Consider the following 26,948-nt stretch of genomic DNA (forward strand, 5'->3'; position numbering starts at 1 on the left):
AGCTATCTGGGTCAAATCAGCTGTGAAATTAAATGGCAGACCACACCATAGCTAAAGGTTCAATTATATAAATGTATTTTAACTTTTAAAATAATGTGGAAAAGGAATGTGTAATGCAAAGTATGTCTAGGGGTGATCAAACGAAATGTGTAAAATGCTCTGCAAACTGTAAAGCACAGACCAAAGGGGCGGAGCCCCAACTGACATTAGAAGAAAGAATATGGACAAAAATCGTGTTTCTTGACAAAAGTAACATTTCGTCTGATTTTGTAGTGGAGATATTGCTCTCTCCGCGCATTCTACAGGTTGAAACATGCCATGGCATGTTGGTCCAAAATAAGGAAGGAATGCTGACGAAGTCCTGTACTTCTCGTCCAACACTACGTCACCGGGTCGTTACAAATTAGGAATGAAACGCCCCAACACCTGCTACCCTGATTAGCCTACCTGTGATAAGCCATGTCTGCAGCACTCATTCCCAGATTGACACGAAAAAACCATGGTTGATTGGTTGCAGCAGTGCTGCACTCCCTTTCCAAATTTCAGAATGTCTCGCCCAATTTGAAAGCCTTTTTCAGAAATGTGAAGTGGGTGGAGTTAAGGGGTGAAGTGACTCTTTAACAAAATGTAATTGTGCTCAGTTTGACTTTTTGACCACACCCAAGCCATGCACTACTTACAGATACACTGTGTAACATTTTCAGTTGTTTGTAAACAATTAGAAGCATACCTATTGACATAGAAATTGTTATACATCATGTAAGTAGATCGCAAGTTACAGTATGTCTATTGGACTGAGTTCAGGTTCTTGACATAACACTGCCTTGGCATGAAGGTGGTTCACATTTGTCAATTAAAACGTAGACTCTGCTGTAGTAAACTACTTCTGCAATGTTTATGTAACTTGCTACATTATCCCTTTATCATTAATGAGTAATAATGTGTATTTTTGACACTATCTTACAGACTTGCTGGCTGCAAACTCACAGATAAGTCATGTGAGCTTTTGACTTCAGTTCTACAGTCTCCAAATTCCCTGATAGAGCTGGACCTGAGTCACAATGACCTGGGAGATTCAGGAGTTCAGCTTCTCTCTAACGGACTGTCTAGTCCCCACTGCAAGATGCAGATATTAAGGTTGGTGATTGATATTTATTTATTGTATCATAGTTGAAGAGAGCCACATCAACAGAACAGTCAAGCAGTCTATCTACATCCCACTATGGTGGTGACCTAATTGTGAGTAGCCTGGCTGACACCAATCCAGTTTTTAAAAGAGAATGGCTCTGGATTCTCTCAGTTCTAGGGCTGGGCACGTTAACGCGTTAATATCACGTTAACTCATCAATCATTTAACGCCGACAATTATTTTATCGTGCATTAACGCAGTTTTTATTATTTATTTTATACTGTAGAAGTCTGTTGCTCACAGGCTGGTCACAGGCGTCTCATCACGCATTAAAATTCCATAGCCTACATTCACGAAATCAGGAGATGTGCAACAGAAGTGAGAGAAGGCACTGGCTGCAGCAGTGCAAGTGCAAGTCACATGTTCACGGTGCACGTTGTCACAGGCACGTCTAATGTTTATGTTTTGCGCTGGATTTGCGGCTGTGTTCAATTGGCATTGATAAGTTAAACAGTCGTTTTTTCCTACATGGTAACGTTGTTGTATGGAAAGAAAACATTAGCCTTGAGTATTTTAATATTCAGTTGTAAACAAAGACATCTTCCTATGTAGCCCAAGCTGTAAATGGACTGAAGTTCGCTCTAAATATCTAATTTGATCGATTATGCTAACCGTTAGCATTTCTATTGGATTTCTCATAGACATTATAAGCTAACGCATTAGTCTCTATTCTGTAACTTGGAATGTTAGCCTTCGTGACTGCACTCTAACAAAACATTGAAGGAAATAACTGAAATGTACTCTGTTGTTCTGCTTAGTTTTACAGTAAAAGTTTGAAAAGAATTTCAGCATCAGAGTTTCCCTTGGGAAATTGATTAGCCCTATATCCATCTATTCTAATGTAGCTGGTTGACTTCATCATTACCACACACACACAAGTGGGGGCAGAATTATGAATGAGTCATAGTCATAGAGTGACAATGCATTGGTTGATTTGGTTAAAAAGTTACAGATAGGTAATTGATTATAATAGTAATGTTGCTACTCAGAAATAAGGAGCTGTAAAGTAACTTTTGGACATATTTTAAGGGATCACTAAACAGTAGAAATGGGATACAACATTTTTATCCTATTTACAAGATGGCATTCTGATCCCTCAAAAAGATAAAATGGATTTACATCCCATATTGTCCTTCTAAGAGGTTCATACAAACCAAACCAACACCTCCTTCAGCCAAGACATTTTTTCATTTTTTCTAGCTTCAGACATGTGCTGTGGGGATATTAGAATGGACAGGTCGGATCTACCACATTCACATGATCTACAAAGTGCCACACTATTGTAGAAAAAAGAAATGTTGGATTTGCATTTCATCTTGTCCTTGGAAAAAGGCAATAAAAGTGGCATTTTTAGGAAAAACGCCATTTTGGCCAACTTTGAAGGCTCATGGCCTCGAAATAAGAAAAAAAAACATCTCAATTTTTTTGTCAACATGTTCTCTTACTCATGGACTATATATATGCAGAGTTTTAACAATGTGAGTGCTAGGCATTCATGACCATAAGAGAACAAAAACAGGCTTTTTTTTCATTGCTTTCAAAAAAAAAATATGGGTTTGTTTCGATGAATAAGTCTCCAATGGTGGGAAGGACAGTAATTCCTTTGTGATTTTGGACAACAACACAGGGTACTGCCCCAGTGTTCAAATTTTTAGAAAATAATATGGTAGCCTTAAGAGAGGAGAGGGGTTTAAAAAAAAAGTTGTGCTCATTAAATTCAGGAATTTTCAGCCTTTTTTTTAGGACACGTCTAACCACATTTGAAGAGCCATATCTCAGAAACTAAACAAGATACCCAGCTAAAATTTTGGTTTTCTTCTAATGAGACATGGAGCATTTGGACCAAAAATCAGGAAAAACTGAGGACCATGGTGTCGGACCTGTTCCAACTGATATGGAATTGCCCTAATGTATTCAAATATGCAAATTATCTCATTAACTATGCGTGATATACAAATGTCCCAAGCAGAAATGGATTCTACGCGGAAAAGTACTATAGAATCAATTGAGAAAAGTTTGGTAGTGACCTTTATTAGATCGTTCTGGATTTTTCCCTGTCTATAAACCCTGACAAATTGAGTTTACTCAAGGAGGAAACTGGTTGCCTTGAAATTCATAGTAGATTCAATTTAAGATCTTTCTTATAGGAATTGCTTTCTTAATTACATTGTAAGTCCTGATAAGTTTAGTTTACTTCAAATTCATAGTAGATTAAACTTATGATCTCTTTCTTATCACTGCATGCTCTTTACCAGTAAAACATTAAAAGTATTTATAACCAATATCACTTCAATTGAATGTAGGCCTAAGTGTCACCGGTCAACCAGTAATTATATATTTCAGACCCCGGGCCACAACAACACAAAACACTGAAACCAGTATATATATAAAAGTATCTGATTTATTAATATTACACAGTAGAAAAGAAAACAAATTATAAAAATACTATTCAATAAAAGTAGAATCAGAGTTTGATGAATAACACAGTCTCTCTGGGGTAATATCACCAAGCTAGCCTGGCACGCCCTCCCAGTGACGCAACGCCTTCAGGCTTTTGCTGCTGGTCTGGTCAACTGCTCATTGAGTAGGATTTCTGAGTTCCCGAAATCTGCGGAACTGCCCCCTTTGGTCGAGAACCAATCAACTTTGAGCAGCTCCAACGGCTCTGGGTAGAGGCGTGTTCAAGGCAGCGGAAAGAGTGTTATTGGTTTAAACTCGGCAATCCGCTTTCTGACATCTACCAGTAGCAAACCGAGGCACTTAAAGGAGGCGGGTCAACCAGCGCTGGCAAGAAACCGTGCTAGCTCAGGCTGTTGTCATTCGATTGCCGTGGAGATCCCGTAAGTTTGGAGTCCATGGCTTTTTATGGGGGAAGGAGTTAGCATTCTAGCCAATGGCTGGCTAATAGAATCATTGGTAGGGAAAGGTCTCAGGTGTGTATGTTTACATGCAGTCTCATCACACGTGCAGCACAGCAACCAATAATAAGCATTCTAGGGATCTACGTAGTGATCATAGCGGTGTCCACAACAATGTAAACAATCACAGGACTTCAAACCGTCACATCAAAATAGGTGCACAAACACACAACAAAATGCACATCAATCCACAGCCTTTGACATAAGTTCAAATCAGATACACTATAACAAGTTATACTAACTTCACTTGTTATAGCAAATAAACTATATACAAGTTAGATGTCAGTTGAAAAAATAATGAAACAATCACAAATACATCAGATTAAATGAGAGCGAGAGAGGGAGAGAGAGAGAGAGAGAGTTCCTTCAGAAGAGTGAGCAGGGCATAGCCTAGCCAGCCAAAGACAAAGAGAGTAAATCGAGAGAGATAGGAGAATCCTTATTCTTTCCCTTAGATATCCAAAACAGAAATGAACGTACAGTATAGAAGGCATTCACATCTGGTCTGAGAGCAGGGGTTGTGGGCACAACTCTTCAGACTGGGCGTTAATTATTCCAGGAAATGGATTTGAATGGATGGGTGGTCAGATGGATCTGCCAGGGCAAATTCAAATGTGCTCTCAGATTGAAATGGGTTCCCAGGCCAACATGTGAGCCTCTTTCTGAGAGACTGAAAAGGCTAATGTGACTTTTTACACTTTTTATCACTGCTGTCATGAGTCAGAACGTAATGCAAAAATGGCAATTGTTCAAGTCTCATTTTAAATCTCATAAAAACAAAGAGGCCTGTAGGCTACATTATTAAGCAGTTTAATGAGTCTAATATATCATTTAATCCTGGGGGAAACCTGCAATCCTAGAGATGGACTCAAGTCTGATTTGGTTCTGTTTGAGCATTGAATCCTGGAGGTTTACTGAACTCCCTTGTCAGGATTAATATAGATCATCATCATCATCATCATCATCATCATCATCATCATCATCATCATCATCTCTCTCTCTCTCTCTCTCTCTCTCTCTCTATCTCTCTATCTCTCTCTCTCTCTCTCTATCTCTCTATCTCTCTCTATCTCTCTCTCTCACAGGCTCTGTAAGTGTGGTTTCTCAAGTGAAGGATATGTTTGTCTTGCTCTGGCCCTGATGTTAAACCCCTCCTGTGTGAAAGAGCTGGATGTGAGCAACAATCATCCTGGAGAATCAGCACAGAAACTGTTATCTGCTACACTAAAGGATCCTCACCACAAAGTTGAAGCCCTTCAGTATGTACTCTAGAAACAGAACACTTCAGTTACATTCCTAGTTTCACAAGTGTTTTGTTTTCCTGAGACAGTTTTGTTCACACAGAAAAAGTAACAATAGGTGGAGTGTACAGGTTCAACACATGAAATTGGAGAGAACATGTTAATGTGAAGATTCCCCTACACATCCCTTCTTTATCATTAATCACTAATCATTTGTATTTTGTCACACTGTCATACAGACTTGCTGGCTGCAAACTCACATTTAAGTCCTGTGAGCTTGTGGCCTCAGTTCTGCAGTCTCCAAACTCCCTGATAGAGCTGGACCTGGAAACCAATGACCTGGGAGATTCTGGAGCTCAGCTTCTCTCTAAAGGTCTGTCTAGTCCCCACTGCAGACTGCAGACATTAAGGTTGGTGTTAGCTTATTTGTATTACATTGTGCCATATTGTCACAAAGTGACTAATGTTGAAGTAGAATCCAGACTGCAGTGTGGGCATTCAAAATGAACGTAACCAGATTTTTAGTACACAGAGGGCCAGATGTACTAAGAATAGCGATCGTAACGTTTTTTGCGCCAAGGCCAACACGCAGAAAGCGCACGCTAAAATACTTCAGTTTACGTCCTATTTACCAATCCTGAAATTCGTTGGGTAATCTGCGCCGTTCTCCGCCCCCTAACGCAGTTTGCGAAGGACAACTGAACGACACGTCAATCAGAAGCGCAGTTGAATGAAGTTAACTGATGACAACATTAAAAGGAATCCGAGGTTTAGCGATCATGAAATAATACAATGCATAATGTCAGCAAGCAGGAAGATAATTTAGAGCAGTAGTTCTACTCAAACTAGGCTTACTTGTGCACGTAGGCTATGGAAGATTTATCAAATCTAACAAGTAGGAAAGTTTAAGCGGATGGAGTGAAAGTGAAAGTAAACATTCGAAAAGCCATCGAAAGTTAAGGTTGCTTTTGGTGTAGTACAAAGACGCAAAACTGGTGGTCTAATTAGCGATTTTGTTGTCTTTGAATGATTCTCTTATAGATGCATTTAACAGCAAATCGCATTTAACACCTGCTTTTACAAGGCGGAAATATTTAGGCGCTTTCATGGGCAGTTTTAGTACATACAGGCGAATCCATAATTAGGCGCATTTAACGCTTCTCCTCCCATCTTTTTACACGAACCTCCTACTGTCAGCTGACACTCCCATAAATCCATATGCATGAGACGGAAAAGCGCAATTTGCCATTTTCAGTTCCTGCGACAGGCAGTCTGCGCCTTCACCTCATTGCGGCTAGTTAGTACATACCTCGCCATCTTTCTATGTGCACGTTGCGAAACAAATAAGCCTGAAGTGGGCGCAAAAGCGTTAGTACATCTGCCCCTGAGGATCACAAACAACTGGAATATTACTTACAAGTGGATATATGAACATTGTATACTGAGCAAAACATGAGTTCATGAGTCAGGCTAGCATGCATGAGTGCTCCTAAATTGCATTGCATTCTCCACATATTTAGTTACATTTTCATGTACCAGATCAGCATTTTTCTGTCTGTGAATCTTTAGTAAATTGCTTTACAATTCCCGTCGGGTCCCTCCTCATTGGCCACCTTCGTTATCACCTGCCTCACCTCAGCTATATTATGTGTCCAGTTACTGTCTCTGTTCTTATTCTTGGATTTTGTAAAATTGATTTTAGATTCACAATTACCGTGGAGCCCTCTTTATTGCCTGGCTCACCTCAGCTTCGCTCCTTCGTCTTCATTAAAAATCCTGGTATAATTAAGCAAAATGAGAGTGAAAGGGTTGAAATCCGTACTCACATGTGTGTGCTCTTTTTATTTTTTTCTACTTGCGCAAACTATTTTTAGGCACATATGCGAGTAGAATGCTCACAATGTATAGCCCTGGAAAGTCACTTTTGGAAAAAGTGTCTGCTAAATGAATAAATGTAAATTAAATATAAATGTAACTGAGTTGAACTAGAAGAAGATTTAAGACGCAATGTTTATTTAAGCAATAAGCCCCGAGAGGCCGTGCGTTATACTGTATAATCGAACAGCTAAGGGGCGTTGTTAGGCACGACGTGAAGCGGAGTCTTCTTTCTTCTCTTTTGGAGGATCCCAACTGTAAATTGGAGATATTAGGGTGAGTATCACAAGACCAAATACTGCGTTGCTATCAGTGAATTTGACAGTGATTTTTTTACCCAGAAACATCTGTTTTTCTTCATTCACATGAAATCATCACTCTTGGATTTTCAGTTTCACTTTGGAGTGAGGATATTACTGTGCCCAGTCCAAATTGCTATTCCGACACACATTATAGTTATCCTTCTTTCCTGCTTAGAAAAGCGCCACGTTTTATTTTGTCTCACCATACTTGGTCTTAGTTAAGGGAATAATATGAAAAACTGTGGCGTGTTAGTCTGGCTATCATCACTAGTATGACGAGTCTGCGCTTTATTTCTACTGCACGAGAGGCGTGCTCTTTCCGGAGGAGGGCCGGGACTGTCGAGCTCTATTGGCACCGTTCAAATCATGACTCCGTAAGATTGGATAATCCTTCAACCAATCAGACCAACGATCCGGTGCATCTTTTGCATAAGCTAGTTTGTGATTGGAGCCAAAGGTTCTGACAGGGAATAGAGGAGATAGAATTGCAGGTTTCCAGCCTGAGCTGCCGGGCGAAATCCAAACTCGCCCAGCAGGTCAGGCAGGGTGTTGCGCCTTTTTCACTTTGTGTGTGTGTGAAAGCAGGTCGAGCTAATTGCCAATCAGGACGTCACAAGGTAGTCCCGATCAGAGCCGTCAATCCGCACATAAAATCAACCTGAACCTGTGAGAGGCCTGTTGGGTGTGCTGAAGTGCCAGTGTGCGCAAGTGAAGCCAGAGACGCCATGCCAAAGCAGCGCTAGTTCAAAAGAATCATGCCAATTAAATTAGCCTTTTTCTTGTTTTCTATTTTTTGTAGATTTCAAAATAAATCTTTTTGTATAGGTGGACAGAGAGTCACCTATACATGTACCTACCTACACATGTTGCTAATATAATCACTATTATTGTGTTGTTGTTATGGTTGCTGTTCATAACCAGTTGTAATGAATAGTTTTGGTATGACTCATGGCTGGTCCATAAGCCGTGTGCATATGATGTCCAGCAGATCTCTGATCTCTGCTAGTTTAGTGCTGCTGGTGTTGCATGAGCCTCTCAGCACAGTTGCATATGTAGGCTGCTCCTGCTGCTCTGGCCTACCATGGGGTGTTTGGAGGTCATGATGGCTGCCTGTGGTGGAGCTGCTCCCTGCTGCAGGCACCCTCGGCCTGGGGTGGCTACCCCGGTGTCTGTGTGCTGGTGGGTGTTGGTGCAGCTGGTCCTGGGAATGGCTCACCGGATGTTGCTGTGGCGGCATGGGATTCCTCTGCTGCTACTCAGGATGCTTCTTTTGTGTGGGGTGTCTGTGCCAGGTCGCGGGGCTCTCTAGGCTGGGGAGCATGCTGTTGCCTCGGGGGTGTGCAGTGTTGAGTCGCGGGCCTCTCGTGTGTTGGCTGTTGAGGCGCAGGGTCCACGGCTGCAGGGTGTCGTTTGCCTGGTGCCTGGATGTGGGATGATGTTTGTAATGGAGTCCAGGAGGGTTTGGTCTGCTGTGTTGGGAGGCTGTGGTTGCTTTCCTATTTGGACTTCCACCAAAAGCAACATCTTTCAACGTTTCAACGCGAAAACACTGATGGCATCTTTGTGGAGGTGGACATGGTCATGCAGGCTGTGTAGGCCGAGTATTGGGTGGTGTGCCAGGTGGGCGTTTGGCATGAGGGCACATCCACGGGAGATGGTGGCGTTCACCTTCTTCATGGTGTCTGGGTGGAAGTGGGCTCTGGGCAGGATGGTGGAGATGACTATTTTGGACGTGGGAAACGTCACACACACACACACACACACACACACACACACACACACACACACACGTGGAAAGTGTCTCTGTTGCTTGTGACAACAGCACTCTCTCTCTCTCACAAACACACACACACACATGCACACGTGGGAAATGTCTGACAGACACTGCCACGCATTCTTGTTTTGTCCTCAGGTCATTTGTCCTTGTCCTCACATGTGTGATGATATGGTAATTTGTTCTCCAAAACATTCACTGGCCAGCAGTACTCTCTCACTCTCTCTCTCACACACACACACACACACACACACACACACACACACACATTCAGATTCAGAACACATACACACACACACACACACACATACAGTATACTCCATACTTATTCACAGATAAAGGGTTATTGTTAAGTCATGAATAAAATAATTTCTCTCTCATACTCATCCTAGTGCACATATTGTTTGTCCACACAACCATATTCAATAGATAATTAGAGTACTATTTGATTGTTATGAAAATTAAGATGAAGTATTTCTCCTACTTCTCTTTACAGGCTGCAGAACTGCAGCATTGGAGAGGAAGGATTCACAGCTCTTGCATCAGCACTGAGATCAAACCCCTCACACATGAGAGAGCTGCGGCTGGAGGGGAGTAAAGCAACAGACTCAGGAGTGAAGCATATCTCTTCTCTTCTGGAGGATCCCAACTGTAAACTGGAGATACTAAAGTGAGTATCACAAGACCAAATACTGAGTTGCTATCAGCGAACTTGACTCTGAATTTTAAAACTTTACACAAAAAACATGTAACACACATGTACATATAAAGAGTCACAGTTTCACATTGGTGAAAATGACTTGAAACAATCCTTTCTTCAGCTGTGGCACAGACACACACACACGCGCACACACACATACACACACACACACACACACACACACACACACACACACACACACACACACACACACACATGTATGTTAACGAAAGAAAACAAAACATCATGTATCATACATTACTGATACGGCAGTGTGCATATGTGCTTGCGTGTGAGTCCGTGTGTCCATGTGTGGATGAGAGTGCATGTAAGTGTCTGTGTGTGTGTCAGTTAGTGTACAGTATGTGTGTGTGTGTGTGTGTGTGTGTGTGTGTGTGTGTGTGTGTGTGTGTGTGTGTGTCTGTCTCTCTGTGTGTATGTGTGTGTGTGTGTATGACTGTATATGTGCATCTATGTATCTTCCTGTGACTCTTGCGCTCTTTTCTTCCTCTCCTAGTAATATGGTAGTTTCAAGGTTAGAAATGGTTGCCAGGTGATGGGAAATGTTGTTTAGATCCTCAGCTGCATGGTTTACACCCTCTTTACTATGCAGGTAGGTATTATCTGTTTCTATTTGAGAACCTACTTTAGGTTGACAAAAAGCTTTCAGGTACTCCTCTTTGCTGTTATGGGCCCATCTGTAGGTTTCTCTAGTGCTATACAGCAGACTGGGCCTTGTGTGTGTGTTGGTATTTTCACTCATTTTAAGATACACAGTAATTTGACTGTGATCAGACAGAGGTGTTAGTGATTTGACCGTGAATGCTTTGAAAGTGAAGAGGTCCAAATCTGTAATCATGTAATCAACTGTTGAGCAGTGATGAGCTGTAGGTATATCTCCCTAACGAGTCCCCTTGCACCCTACCATTGAGCAGGTACACACCAAGGCTTTTACAGAGCTCCATGAGCAATTTCCCATGTTTATTGACTGACTTGTCAAAAGCATTACAGGAAAAGTTTAACGTATTTGATGGGTAACTGTTGTGAAATATATGGTTATTGGCTTCATCTGAGTTGTAGTCAGCTAAGGATCCTGCCCTGGCATTTAGGTCTCCACAGATCAACACTTTACCCTGGGCCTGAAAGTGGAAGATCTGACTGTGGAGAGTATCAAACATCTCTTCATTATAATAAGGAGATTCAGAGGGGGGAATGTACAGAGCACAGAGGAATATGTCATTTGCTGTCTGTGTTCGTTTTTTTGTAGATTCTAAGCCAGATATGTGATTATTCTATTTTGATTGTAGTAATGTATTCAGCTATTTCTAATTTTAGCCAAATAATTATACCTCCCTAATCTCTTTAATGTGTAACTTTTACGTGTTTTCTGGAGGAAATGGCTATTTCACAGTATCCTGTAGGACAGAGAGTCACTTATACATGTACCTACCATACACATGTTGCTAATATAATCACTATTATTGTGTTGTTGTTATGGTTGCTATTCATAAGCAGTTGTAATGAATAGTTTTGGTATGACTCATGGCTGGTCCATAAGCCGTGTGCATATGATGTCCAGCAGATCTCTGATCTCTGCTAGTTTAGTGCTGCTGGTGTTGCATGAGCCTCTCAGCACAGTTGCATATGTAGGCTGCTCCTGCTGCTCTGGCCTACCATGGGGTGTTTGGAGGTCATGATGGCTGCCTGTGGTGGAGCTGCTCCCTGCTGCAGGCACCCTCGGCCTGGGGTGGCTACCCCGGTGTCTGTGTGCTGGTGGGTGTTGGTGCAGCTGCTCCTGGGAATGGCTCACCGGATGTTGCTGTGGCGGCATGGGATTCCTCTGCTGCTACTCAGGATGCTTCTTTTGTGTGGGGTGTCTGTGCCAGGTCGCGGGGCTCTCTAGGCTGGGGAGCATGCTGTTGCCTCGGGGGTGTGCAGTGTTGAGTCGCGGGCCTCTCGTGTGTTGGCTGTTGAGGCGCAGGGTCCACGGCTGCAGGGTGTCGTTTGCCTGGTGCCTGGATGTGGGATGATGTTTGTAATGGAGTCCAGGAGGGGATGGTCTGCTGTGTTGGGAGGCTGTGGTTGCTTTCCTATTTGGACTTCCACCAAAAGCAACATCTTTCAACATTTCAACATGAAAACACTGATGGCATCTTTATGGAGGTGGACATGGTCATGCAGGCTGGGTAGGCCGAGCATTGGGTGGTGTGCCAGGTGGGCGTTTGGCATGAGGGCACATCCACGGGAATGGTGGCGTTCACCTTCTTCATGGTGTCTGGGTGGAAGTGGGCTCTGGGCAGGATGGTGGAGATGACTAGTTTGGACGTGGGAAACTCTCTGTTGCTTGGGACAGCAGCACTCTCTCTCTCACAGACATACATACACACACACACACACACACACACACACACACACACACATACTCACAGATACACACACAAACACACTCACTCTCAGTTTCTCTCACTCACTCTCTCTCTCTCTCTCTCTCTCTCACACACACACACACACACACACACACTCTCTCTCTCACTCTCGCTCTCACACTCTCTCCCTCTCTCTCTATCTCTCTCGTGCTCACACACACACACACACACACACATACTCACTCTCACAGACACACACACACAAGCACTCTCACAGACACACACACACACACACACACACACACACACACACACACACACAAGCACTCTCACAGACACACACACACACACACACACTCACTGACTCTCTCACTCTCACTCACTCACTCACTCTCTCACACACACATACTCACAGATACACACACAGACACACAAAACACTCTCTCTCTCTCACACACACACACACACACACACACACACACACACTCACTCACTCTCACACACACACACACACACACACACACACACTCACACTCACAGACACACACACACACACACACACACACACACACACACACACACACACACATACACACACACACACACACACACACACACACACACACACACACACACACACACACTCACTGACTCTCACTCTCACTCTCACTCTCACTCTCACTCTCACACACACACTCACACACACACTCACAGATACACACACAGACACACAAAGCACTCACTCTCTCCCACACACACACTGTAAAATAAATGTATCAAATTTGGAACGAACCATGCTGCCGAGAGACTTTGAAAACAAAAAAGAAATTAAATTTGTGAACCAAACCTTGTGTGAATAAAATGTGAGAGATGCCCAAGCACAAGGAATGGTTAGGGAGTTTTGGCCAATGATATAACTTTGAAGTATTTCACATTTTTATGTTTGAAATGTTATCATTTTTAAATGTAAGCCTGTGTAAGGTATGTGGTGACTGCAGGTGCACAGGATGTTCATATAACCACACGAGGGTAGGCTGTCTGCTAAGCTCACTCAAGACAAACCACAAAAGAACACAAGGTGCTCAGAGATATCTGAATGGAACAATACCCAGAAAAGCACACGTCAATGTGGTGTAGGGGTCATGGCAAGGTAAATCATCTGACTGTCAAAAAACTGGTTTACACCAGAATCGGGTGAAGTGTTGGAGTCTTAGGGAAAGGAGTATAAAAAGAGAGAACAAGATAAGTTCGAGGCTTTTGCTTTTGGGTTTTTGCGCTTTTCCGAGATGTAGCGACAGAGGAAGCGGGCTGCTGGGACCTGGTGGGGGGTGGTCACGCAGGGTCGCTTCTTAGATAACATTGAGAAGAAGACAGAAATACTTTTGTATTACATTTATTTGAATCATTTTTCCTGTTGAAGTTTTGTGTTTTTGGTCGTTGCTTTTGAACCTGCATGGTGATTGGGATGTTAACCTTTAGTCAGTAGGTTTTTCTTTGTTCTTTTATTTTGTATTCCAGTCCTATTTTTATACCTTTTTAGCTTTTACTTTTATTGGATTTTTACTTTACTATTACATTTATTGGAACCAAAAAAAAACTAATAAAACCGCTTCCAGTGCGGAAGAGAAAGACATCTTTTTGGTCCGAGTCTCCATCTTAAGGGGTTCTTTCCCCCCGGTGTGCATGAAGTAGCCCTACTCTTTCCAAGGGAGATTAGAGGTGACCCGTGAGGGATCAGTTGTCGGGCCGGTGCGCTCTAGTTCGCGAGTGCCTGCGTATCCGGAGGAAAGTGGGGTAAGTCAAAGGTTGTTCTCGGCTTCTTCCCTGTTGGCCTGAGGGAAGAGGTTCTGGTCATACGGCTTGGGTTGTGATGTGTGGGTGACATTTTGGTCGGTACTGTATGGTTCACGGTGAGAGTGTTTATGTTTGTATGTCTTAGAATAGGGTCAGGTATTATCGTGGTTGTGTTAGGGAAAGTTAGGCCTAAACGTTCCTAGCATCCTTAGGTCAAGGTGTACGGCTAGATGAATAGACGTTTCAACACACACACACTCACTCACTCACAGACACACACACAGAGATACACAAAACACTCCCTCTCTCTCTCTCTCTCTCTCTCTCTCTCTCTCTCTCTCTCCCTCTCACACATACAGACAAACACAAACAAACTCCATACATATTATCACTTATTCACATGTAGAGGGTTACTGTTTAATCAGTACAAATAGTTTCTCTCTCATCTGCATCCCAGTGCACAACCGTATTCCACACAACCATATTCAATAGATAATTACAGTACTGTATGGTTGTTATAGAAATGAACTAAGCAATATAGCATGAGTGGGAGTGGGTTGTTGCTGGATATTCCAGGTGTTGTTGCCTGCGCCACTCGGCCTCCGGCCTCATGGCTACGGCCGAACAACACGTTCAAAACATTGTTTAAAACTTCACAACTTCACATTGTATCGCGGAGTGATTTATTATTAGCTGTGAAAAGTCTGAGTTGATTATCGTGTGATATTTCATCTCATGGAATGTCTCTCGGCCAATAAGAAACAAATAAACAGCTCCATAGAACCCAATTGTTGTATAAGATGAAGTATTTCTCCTACTTCTCTTTACAGCCTGAGGAACTGCAGCATTGGAGAGGAAGGTTTCACAGCTCTTGCATCAGCACTGAGATCAAACCCCTCACACATGAGAGAGCTGTGGCTGGAGGGGAGCAAAGCAACAGACTCAGGAGTGAAGCATCTTTCTTCTCTTCTGGAGAATCCCAACTGTAAACTGGAGATACTAGAGTGAGTATCACAAGATCAAATATTGAGTTGCTATCAGTGATTTTGACAGTGAATTGTAAAACTTCACACAAAGACACAAGTTGATATTCATTCACAATAAATCGGTTAACTTTACTTCAACCACTTCTTATGTTGCTGCCTTTTTTTCTTGATCTCACACACAGTCAACACATTTCACATAACACTCAATAGTCATTCACATACTGTATAAAGGGTTACTGGTTCACATGAAATTGGTTAAAATTATTTTTTATCTCTCTGCCTTTTCTCTTGATCTCTCTGTCTTTCTCTCACACACTCACTCCCTCACTCTCACATACATGCACACACACCCACACACACACACACACTCACTCTTGCTCTCTCTCTCTCTCACACACACACACACACACACACACACACACACACACACACACACACACACACACACACACACACACACACACACTCACTCTTGCTCTCTCTCTCTCACACACACACACACACACACACACACACACACATGCAATACATGAAACGTATTCTCTAAACACTTCTTATCTCTCTACATTTTTTTCTTCATCTCACTCTCTCTCTCTCTCTTTCTCTCTTTCACACAGACATTTACACAGACATAACACATAAAACTCATTCACATGTAAAGGGTTACTGTTAATTCATGAGTAAAAATAAGTTCTCTGTCATCCCATCAGTGTACATATAATTTGTCCACACATCCATATTCAATAGATAATTACAGTACTATTTGATTGTTATGGAAATGAAGATGAAGCAATTCTCCTACTTCTCTTACTGAGTTGGTACCAGTGAATTTGACAGTGAATTTTAAGACTTTATACAAAAACATGAAATCGATTAAAATTACTTCAACCACTTCTTATATATCTGCCTTCTACCTTTTCTCTTGGTCTCTCTCTCTTGCTCTCTCTCTCTGTCTCTCACTCACTCTCTCTCTCACACGCACACACACACACACACACACACACTCTACATATCACTTATTCACATGTAAAGGGTTACTGTTTAGTCATGAGTAAAAATCATTTCTCTCTCATTGCATGCCAGTGCACATATTGTTTGTCCACACAACTGTATTTAATAGATGATTAAAGTACTGTTTGATTGTAATGGAAATGAAGATGAAGTATTTCTCCTTTTTCTCTTTGCAGCCTGCAGCACTCCAGCATTGGAGAGGAAGGCTTCACAGCTCTTGCATCAGCACTGAGATCAAACCCCTCACACATGAGAGAGCTGTTTCTGGAGGGGAATAAGGCAACAGATTCAGGAGTGAAGCATCTTTCTTCTCTTCTGGAGGATCCCAACTGTAAACTAGAGAAACTAGAGTGAGTATCACAAGACCAAATACTGAGTTGCTAGGTAATTAAACAGCGTTTTTCCTCATTCACATGAAATCGGTTAACACTTCAACCACTTCTTATATTTCTGCCTTTTCATCTCTCTCTCCTCTCTCTCTCTCTCTCTCACACCCACACACACACACACACACATACATACACACACACACGCACACACACATACATACAAACACACACACACACACACACACACACACATACATACAAACACACACACACACACACACACACACACACACACACACACACACACACACACACATACACACACACACACACACACACACACACACACACACACACACACACACACACAATACATATCACTTATTCGTTATAAAGGGTTACTGTTAATCCTCCTCTTTTCTCCTCTTTTCACTTTTCACTTCATATACTTCTTTTTCACTCACACACACGCATGCATGCTTGCACGTACACAGACACACACACACACACACACACACACACACACACACACACACACACCACAAACAATGGTATGTCATAGGTTATTGCAAAATTCACAGTGTCAACTGCTGAATCTCAGGCTTAAACATTTTACACTCACACATACAGTTTTATGTTTTACATGTCCAGCATTTACAGAAGGGAAGGAATGTAATGTCCGCAACACTGATAAATTGCTCCCGGTTTAATGAAAGAATGCAACGTTTCGACCCTACAGGGTCTTCATCAGGCAAATGGTGACCATTTATCAGTGTTACATTCCTTCCATTCCATAGTTACTCTCCATTTGTCCTGCACCTGCAAGGTGGGATGTGCACACAGCTACTCTTCTTGAACAGCATTTACAGAACACATGAGGTGTTATCTGCTTCCCTCTTTGGTCTGTGTGTGTCCTTCTTTCTCCTACAGCCTGGAGAGCTGCAGTATAACAGATGAAGGCTTCAGAATGTTAGCATCAGCGCTGAGATCAAACCCATCAGCCCTCAGACATCTCTGGCTGGGGAGGAATCAGCCTGGACCCTCAGCACAGCAGCTGCTCTCTGAACTGAAGAAACATCCAAACTGTAAACATATACAAATATATGGAGGTGAATGAATCCATCCCATTGTATTCAACATGAAGCATGTGTTCACACTGTGCATGAATAAGTGTGATGTGGAAGACACTTATACTGTATAGGCAGGTCTCCACTGTGCCTGTCTTTACTCAATGGGTGTTGTTTTTCTCAATGGGAGTTACTGTTGTCCAGTCATGTCATTATCTCTCCATCTCAGTTCCCAGATAGCAAAATTCAGTTGAATCAACGTTTAAATATGGTTCAGCAGAAATATAGAAACTACGTTGAAGCCTGATGTTGACATGATATTGAAAGTGTCACCTCTGTTTTGTGTTTAATCAACCATGTTGACATTGAATCAATGGTGATTCAGCCATCATCTGAATGGGAATCTACATTTAAATTTCAGTTCATTTTATGTTGAAATAATGTTACTGAATCAATATGGTTCAACCATTATCTAAAAGCTATACTAGATAAAAAAAAAAACATAATAATATATGAATCACTGAACAAGATAACAGAAGAGGGTTTTTACATTCAGGTTTATTTAATTAATGTCTACACAAAACTTGACATTGAAATGATGAAAACAAATGGCTGAAAGCAGGGCTCCATGTGAAGATGACACTGTGGGAGAGAAGCAGAGACAACACTCATCACAATGGAATGTTTTGCAGAGCAGACAGTACTACAAATCACCTGCAAACAGCAATTTAAGAAACTCACCCACATCTAGATTTTCTTTAATCCTCCTGTACGCCAAGGGGCGTAACATGGGCAGTTTTGTATGATGTCACTGAAGTCCTGCTGTGTATGTTTTCTGTCATACTGCTGAGCAGAAACAGAAAGACATGAATCGTACAAAAGTTGTCTGACATACACATCTTCACTCTAATGTCATTAATAGGAGCTGCATTTCATCAGGGCCAACCTGCTGTGAATCCCATTTTTTGCAGTGGCTTGCACACTCTAGAACTGGCCCACCGCCGCGTTGAGCAGAGCCCAGTGCTACAGTAGCATGCTGCTGCTCTTGTGCAGTGTTGAGCAGAGCCCAGTGCTACAGTAGCATGCTGCTGCTCTTGTGCAGTGTTGAGCAGAGCCCAGTGCTACAGTAGCATGCTGCTGCTCTTGTGCAGTGTTGAGCAGAGCCCAGTGCTACAGTAGCATGCTGCTGCTCTTGTGCAGTGTTGAGCAGAGCCCAGTGCTACAGTAGCATGCTGCTGCTCTTGTGCAGTGTTGAGCAGAGCCCAGTGCTACAGTAGCATGCTGCTGCTCTTGTGCAGTGTTGAGCAGAGCCCAGTGCTACAGTAGCATGCTGCTGCTCTTGTGCGTGCTGCAGTCAGAGTTCTATCAAGGCCCGATCACACTGCACACGGCACGCGCTGCACTCACCGCTAGGCTGCTCTTGGTTGTTCTAAAGATTTGTGTTGTGGTTAACGTTGGGAGTTATGATGAGTTATGATTCACCAGAACATACTGTACCATGCATACATTTTACTTCTACTGTTTAGCAGCCAAGAGCGCAACAAACAGCAGGAATATTTTTTTAAGTTCAAACTTACCACAGGTGAATAGGAAAGCTGAACAGGTTGGAAGTGAAGTAGTCAAAGTGGCTGACTGAAAGTTCTGGGGTGCGTTTCCCGATAGCATCGTAAGCCTACGATGATCGTAAAGTCCCTCTTACGACCGTCTTAAGATTTGCCGACTGTTTCCCGAAACCATCGTAGCTTAAGAGCATCGTGAAAACACTCGTAGATCTACGAGTGATCCAGAGTTCTCGTTACTGCCTAAGAGCGTCGTAACGCTATGCCTCAGTGGAGTCACCAGCAGGATATGCAGGGGGATTACAACTAAGAATATAAGGATCCAACTTACGTTACCATTCTTTATTGTAAATTTACTTGTGATGATTCAGATTTTAGCGTGCAAAATAGCATTCATTCAATGGACATAATGTTATTAAAACCGGACAAGAATAGCCTACAAGTTATGAAAGGAGACGTTGCCAGAAAAGTTTGCCATTATCTTTTTGTGTAGGCCTAGCCTTTTATTTATTTTTATTTTTTATTAGGCTTAGGCCTATGAGGTAAAAACAGAGAAAGGAATATGTGACTATAGTCTGTTCTGCGTCAAAATAGGCTATGTTGTTTAAGCCTCCACATTTCCTCATTTTCTTATCAACCTCTTTATTCAAACGTCTGCTTAAGTGACACCGCGAAACATTATTGCACAGGCAGCACGCCGTGCTCTCACAAGTAGGTTAGCAAAGAACTCGCATAAACTATGTAGGACTAAGCTAGCCGAAGCCTAATATAGGCCTACATATCTTCCAACCAACATAAAAACGGGGCAACAATCTAATGTTAAATAATACAAAAGTATGCGTGTGGTAGGCTAATTGGAATGCTTACATGCAGATGTCAAAGGTTTTCTATTCTCGTATTGATGTGAATTAATGTATAGATCCGAAGTTCAGACGGTGGCTTAGCTATGACGTGCAGTCACCTGACATCACCATCAAATTAGGGGATATTTCAGAACTTTTATCGTGGACAGCTCCCTTAAGAGCATCGTAAGAGCAGTGCACGCGCGTTCACGCTACGAGCATGTTCGGGAAACAGTCGGCAAATCCTAACGATCGATCTTAAGATGAATCGTAGAAAACCCTCGTAAGAGTGTCTATCCATCGTTATCGGGAAACGCACCCCTGGACCGTTCCAAATAAGTCCATAGACTTATTCAATCCAACCGTAATACAATGTTGATTCAATAATATTTCAGTGGTTGACCCACCATCAATTTTCAACCATTACCGTAAATCAACCATTTGGCTCAATGTTGATGTAACATCTATCTGGGATATGACCCGTGTTTTTTATTTAAATCTAATTAAAAAATAGGGTCCTGTCTTCAGTGACAACATTACCCCATATTACTCACTGCTTGACTAAAAGAGAAACATGGACATCATTTAGCCTGCATGTTTTTGTTTCACAGAAATGTCCTTTTTTGAGTACTTGTGGCTGTGCTTCTTCAAACATGTCTTTGTTTTGTGAGCGAAGGTGCAGATCATCTTCATATCTTTGCTTAAAGCCCATGTTCCACACTAATCACAAGCTCATTTTGAACATCACTAGGCCATGAGTGCATTACTTATGCTGAAAATGACAATTTAAACTAGAACTCCACCCAGAGAGTGCAGGCTTAAGCCGAGTATCACTTTCTATCAAGAAAAAATCTATGAGGCTCCCTACAGCACCTGCTGCCCTACACTCACAGTGTGTTATGGTGGGAGTGCTGATTGAACTGTGTTATGGTGGGAGTGCTGATTGAACTGTGTTATGGTGGGAGTGCTGATTGAAATTGACATTCATGAACTAAACTATTGGGGGGTTGGGGAAAGGTGTGGCCAGACCTCTCATTTCCAACATCACTGAATAGCTGACTGAGCCTCTCGAGTCTAAATTGCCAAAAGTAGCGTCAGTGTAGATGTTATGGGGGTGGTGGAGCACTGAACACATTTCAGCCATTTATCTTTTATATATCTTATTGAGATGTGCCTTTTTATGCCTTTTATCTTCACAGTTGGTAAAGTGTTTAATCCAGAGCTGCCGAGTGTTTCACATGGGTCTGAAGTCATCAGGGAAGATTCCTCAGAAAACACTGTTCTGGACCAAGAGGATTTGGATTCTGTGGACAATCCTGACCGGAGGACAGATGTGAGAGGACTGTCTGGAGATATGGCTGAGTAAGAAGATTTAGATTTACAGAATACATTCATTTAAAAAGGTTTTATGATCATTATGAATCCGTGCTTGATCACAGGCACTGCATTACTCCAATGTAGCCATAGTTTACTGGTGGTTTTGCTAATGCAATTTCTTTGCAGTCACCATACCTTTAAAGTGTCATTCATTTAGAGGGATTTAAGCATTTGCCTGTCACCGTGTCAGTTTGGTGGCTGTTTACTAACAGATGATTATCTGAGGACAAAAGCCATGTAAAAATGACCTAACTAAAATCCCCTGCATAAAGACTTTTATGTGGTGGGTGAATCTACTGACTTAAGTACCAGGATGGTAAAATAACTGGCGGTGTTGCAGTGCTATGGCATTACAGATATGATCAGCTGGTTGATGTGCTTAGACTGGATGGTGATTGGGCCATAGGAATTGAGTTTAATTGTGGTGATAAATATGTCATTATTTTAAACTCAATGAGTGATTGGTGACGATCTGACGATGAATATCTAAATACCTAAATGCATCTGCTTCTCTTTATTGTGGGTGGTATGAATGCAGATATTTTCGGTGGAAACTCATTATTTGGCAAACATTTAATGCAGTTGTTGTATAGTTGGGAACACCATCATCAGCCACCTGATGAATCACCCAACAGCATCATTTCAACACAATGAGTAAATCCTGCAATGAGTGCGGTCAGGTTCACCTCAAAACCACTGGCATTTTAGTTTATATGGTTGTATTGTGCTATGGAGTGTTTTCTTGTGTCCTGACTCCTGAATAAGTATTGATGATGATGATGATGATGATGATGATGATCTACTTGTTTAAAGGTTGGACATTTCGGCTGGTGAAACTCAGTGTATGTATGACAGACGACCAAACTGCTGCAAATCCTGTGAAGATGTTGAAGACACTTCCCACTGGATCCTGTTGGAACCCTCTGTTTCCATGGAGACAGGAGTGCCAGTGTATACACACAGCTCTCCACCAGGAAGTTTTGAGTGCACAGCGTCTGGTTTGCGCTGGGTGTGTGCGGTTGAAGTCTCTCTAAAGTATCACTTAAGTGACCCCCATGTATACGGAGCAGAGCTTGCCATGTTGCAGTATGAACCAATTGGTCCCTTGATGGACATCAAAGTGCTCTCAGGTGAACTGTTGGAGGCTCATCTGCCCCATTTTGCCTGTCTGGAAGGTTCAGATTCCTCTCTTAGAGAGGCTGTGAGAGTTCTGCATGGGGTCGACAGCAGTGTAACTCTAGAGAAATGTGAGCTGACCCGCTTCCACGCAAAGCTCCTCAAGCCCTCCTTCTCACTGACAGAAGTCCTGGTGAAATTCGGAATCCCAATGAAAGCCCATCTGGACGTGTTAATCTACCGGACCAGAGTGACACCCCTGGTTCTTCTCACATATGTCGTGCCGCGGGATGCATCCATGATTCAGGCTGTTGAAAAGGATTTGTTGAGGACACAAAATGCAAAGGCGATCATAACACATCGACCTGATATGTCCATTTGGATGCACACAAAGTTTAGCTTGAAGTCATCTGCCAGCCATGCTAAAAGTTCCCCATCAGAGATCACCCTAAAATACATTAGACCTCCAGACTTATTCCGGTTGGTCATTGATAAAGCAGATGACTGTTTTGATTTGGAGCTGATCAGTGAAGGACAGTCCATATGGAAAGCTACACTGGAAAGTTTTGAATATGGTGAAACTGGAGATGTGGCACCCAGTCATGAAATTCCCTCAGCAGCATCCGGACGTTCCCGAAGCGTGATCCCCAGAGAAGCGGCTCACACGAGCAGAGCTGCCAGGGCCGAAGAGGAAGAAGGGAACATGGCCTCCATGTCACACCAAGGTGCACCACTCAACCCATAACCTTTTTAACCACTGTCTGTGTATGATACTAAACAAATCATTTGAAATAGCAGTAAATACTAATTTTACCTTATTTTCATTGTGTTGATGTTCTGGGTAGAGCATAACAGCAGTGGAAGACTATTTTAAAGCCTTGATTATCTCTTCCTAGATCGACTGTCCTGTATTCGGCCTGATCTCATCAAGCGGACGTCAGAAGGTGTGCTGAAAGGTCTGGTTCTAGGGCTTGAATCCCATCAACCTCCTGTAATGCACAATATGGAGACACAAGTCATCCTGCAGAGGACCAGCGTGCTGCATGAGCAGGTGACCTCCCTCATCGACATGGTGCTGAAAAAGGGAGACACAGCGTGTGGCATCATGCTCTCTCTCCTTAAAGAACTGGACTATTACTTTTATCAAGACCTCATCAAGAAAGCATAGAACCTTAAAGCACGGAACTGTGAAGACCTATAGGAAGAAACCCTCCCAGGGCAGGCTAGGTTCTTCTACACATAGTGTGATGTACTTTAATGACCAACTTTTTTTAACGTCGACCAATTCAATGTCCAGTTCAGTGAGCAAGTAGCTCTGTTGAGAGAAACTCGAGGAGCGCTCAAATTCGACAAGACCGTGTGCAGAGGGCTTGTCACTGTTACAGTATGTGGTAGCCCAGAAGCTATCTTGTCTAGGGCAGGCTATAGGTTCTTCTACAGATAGGGTGCCTCTCATGCAGCGTTTATACGTCCTCCCTCGCTCCTCGGGCCTCGATCCTCACTGATCTACATAAAGAAAGATAGAAGAAGGGATAGACTATCCCATTGTTGTTCTTTATGTAGATCTGTGATGTACTGTAATGGCCCCTCACCCCCAAGGGCCACTGGAACTTGTAATTACGTAATTTCCCAGTGAAATGAAGTGTCCCACACCAGCCCTGATCTGGACTCTCCCTCTTCTCCATCCCTTGACTTGCCGTGAACTGTTATTCTATTCTATATATTCGTACTGTACGTATTGCTGCACAGACAGTATCCTAGTAACACTGTGCCTTTTGTACCTTATTGTGCTGCAACTGTAACTGATTTGTACCTTTACTGTAACTTGATTGTTGTAAGTGGCTTTGAACAAAAGTGTCAGTGAAATGACTAAATGTTATAAAGAATGTGACTCCTGATAGTGTTTATCATACGCCTATAAGCAATGTGACCACGCCTTCCTGGTAGTGTTTTTCATGCGACTATAAACAATGTGACCACGCCTTCCTGGCTTCCTGGTAGTGTTTTTTTTATGCGATTGCCCTTCAGTTTGTTGTAAAGGCGCCCCCTGCAGGTGAGAGAGGGAATGTCATGACTCCACTGTACAGATGTGCACATTACAATATGACTGCTCAGGAAAAGAGAACAAACTGGAGATGTGATTAATGTAGTAGTAGACTATTGATGTCAATATGATAAATGCAGATAAGTAACGTATGGTGGAGTTGTGATTATTGGATACATCACAGACGTGCCAGTGAGTGTGGTTTATTCGTTTTGACAGTAAAACATATTTTTAAATCCATGAGATGGTGATGACTGCAGGTTTAGTGTGTTCTGCAGTTTGTTCCTGGTGACTGAGTGCTGTAAGAGCTGGTGTGGCCTGTGAACAGGTATACAGATGAAGATGTAGGTCATTTACCCATCAATGCTTTTGCAATGAAAATTAAAACATGACTTTTCCCTCAGTACAGTGGTGTTCATTGAACCATTTTAAATTGCAGTAGCACTAGTAACGAACAGCAAGGCAGAATGATAAACAACATCCAGATTGTCCAGCATAAGGATGAAGATGCATGTTTGTATGTTATATCAGCATAATCTAATATTAATAAGAAAGTAGTCTGGACCAATCTTTTCCTTGCAGTGAAGGAGAAACATTTGGACAAAAATAAAAGCTATTAACTTAGGGCTGACATTTTTTTTAAAGGCTTTCAATATCGGCCCCGGCAGTGGCGCAACTGGCTGGGGCACCTGCACCGTACACTGGCGACCCGGGTTCGATTCCCGCCCCGTGGTCCTTTCCAGATCCCACCCCGACTCTCTCTCCCACTCACTTCCTGTCATTCTCTCTACTGTCCTGTCCAAATAAAGGCATAAAAAGCCCAAAAATAAATCTTTAAAAAAAAAAAAAAAAGGCTTTCAATATGGACCCCAAATGATAGTTTATTGTCAAGCCAAATGTAAGAGTCATGTCTTGAAACATTAAGTCTTCAATAATGAAGTCATTAAACCAACCAGTTCATTCTCCATACAGTTGCTATCTACCCACACAACACTCATCTCCCCTTTAACATTTGAGATGCAATTTTCAGTCTCAACATTAGATGGCAGTGGCGAGTCGCTGCACTGGTTGGTATGTGCAGAGTAGAAGGAGTCGGAGTTCAGCCCAACTGATAAGGGGAGACTGAATCAGAGTCTAATAGGGTAATGATGTGGATCACCTGCAGAAGCAGAATGAGTTCAGAGTCCAGTTGAGTCCAGTGACGCAGAAGAAAGAGAGACGGGGTAGAACAGGGCAGACAGAAGACTCCAAGAGGCCACAAGGCACCACAGTATACTGTACTATAGGTTGCTATAGTTTTGTTAACAGTGTATAGGAGGGAGAGGCTCTGACTGTTCACGTGCCCTCAGCCCCCAATAGACCTCTGAAGTTCACCTACAAAAAAGCTACCATCTCCGCCCAAATAAGGAGATCCGGTATCTTGAGATTTTTTTCTATGGGAAAATAACATGGGGATCTTCAATCATCGCACCTGTTAAATTCTTGCAGGGATGAAGAAACTGGAAATGCAGACGTTTTGCACTTCACAGTATCCACTCGAAGGCAGAGGACAAAACTGTGATCTTCAGTAGGTGAAGACGGCACACTTTGGTCTTTGCTACTCCAGAGCCAACTTACAATGCAACCTGCCATAGAGATTCAGAGATCTGTTCAGAATGACTTGAAATGGTATTCAGCTCGACCAGCAGTGTAATGCTCACCAGTGTTTAAAGGTGAACTACGCACGTTTTCTTTAGCTTGATTTGCCTGAACTATTTTGGGTCGAATGACTGCTGTCTCGCTTTCCCCTAGTGCCTCTGAGCGGGAAAACCACGCATGTAAGTTTGTGCCACCGGGACAGAAACTCTCCAGCCTCGCCATCATGCTCGTGAAAAGGCAGACTGACCGATTGGGGAGTTTTGTCAAATATACACGCTAAAGCTGTAGGGGAAAGCTTTGCAGAGAAATCTGCAAGCGTAAAACGAGTGAAAACGAAAAGGGTGATGAAATCGCCAAACCTGCATAGTTTCCCTTTAATGAATGTTAAACTGGCAGTTGAGTACTTTTAAATCTATTCAAAAACACACACACAGAGCCCAATGTACATGTAAAACATGTCTCCCTCTGGTCACACACACACACACACACACACACACACACACACACACACACTTAAAACATGTCTCCCTCTGGTCACACACACACACACACACACACACACACACACACACACGCACACACATAAAACCTGTCTCCCTCCTGTCAAACACACATGAAGGCCACAGGTGATTTGTGGTTTCTGGTGAATGACCAGTGACTCTGTTCAAATCCTCTGTGTTCATGCCCTGCTCACTCTGTGCTGGAGTGTCCACGCCCTGCTCACTCTGTGCTGGAGTGTCCACGCCCTGCTCACTCTGTGCTGGAGTGTCCACGCTCTTGGGCAGCTCCATGTCAGACCGGTCATCTCCTCTCACTCCCC

General features: G+C 42.7%; 2 protein-coding genes across 2 annotated transcripts in view; both read left to right on the forward strand.

The window, feature by feature from the left end:
- Nucleotides 1–16,480, forward strand: part of LOC134083005 (NACHT, LRR and PYD domains-containing protein 3-like) — a gene marked incomplete at its 3' end in the record, with an annotated part of 55,076 nt that extends 38,596 nt beyond the window's left edge. Inside the window, exons 8-13 of the mRNA XM_062539095.1 lie at nucleotides 967–1,137; nucleotides 5,193–5,366; nucleotides 5,588–5,758; nucleotides 9,796–9,969; nucleotides 14,990–15,163; nucleotides 16,333–16,480. Coding sequence (XP_062395079.1) covers nucleotides 967–1,137; nucleotides 5,193–5,366; nucleotides 5,588–5,758; nucleotides 9,796–9,969; nucleotides 14,990–15,163; nucleotides 16,333–16,480 — 1,012 coding nt within the window. The remainder of the gene's footprint in view (nucleotides 1–966; nucleotides 1,138–5,192; nucleotides 5,367–5,587; nucleotides 5,759–9,795; nucleotides 9,970–14,989; nucleotides 15,164–16,332) is intronic.
- A 303-nt stretch (nucleotides 16,481–16,783) lies between these two features.
- Nucleotides 16,784–24,833, forward strand: LOC134083012 (uncharacterized). Its single transcript, XM_062539108.1, has 4 exons — nucleotides 16,784–17,594; nucleotides 21,153–21,315; nucleotides 22,144–23,171; nucleotides 23,343–24,833. Exons 1-4 carry the CDS (start codon nucleotides 17,360–17,362, stop codon nucleotides 23,612–23,614), a joined length of 1,698 nt encoding a protein of 565 aa, XP_062395092.1. The 5' UTR covers nucleotides 16,784–17,359; the 3' UTR covers nucleotides 23,615–24,833.
- Nucleotides 24,834–26,948: the final 2,115 nt, after the last annotated feature.

This window comes from Sardina pilchardus, chromosome 1, assembly GCF_963854185.1.
Source record: "Sardina pilchardus chromosome 1, fSarPil1.1, whole genome shotgun sequence".
Lineage (NCBI taxonomy): Eukaryota > Metazoa > Chordata > Actinopteri > Clupeiformes > Clupeidae > Sardina > Sardina pilchardus.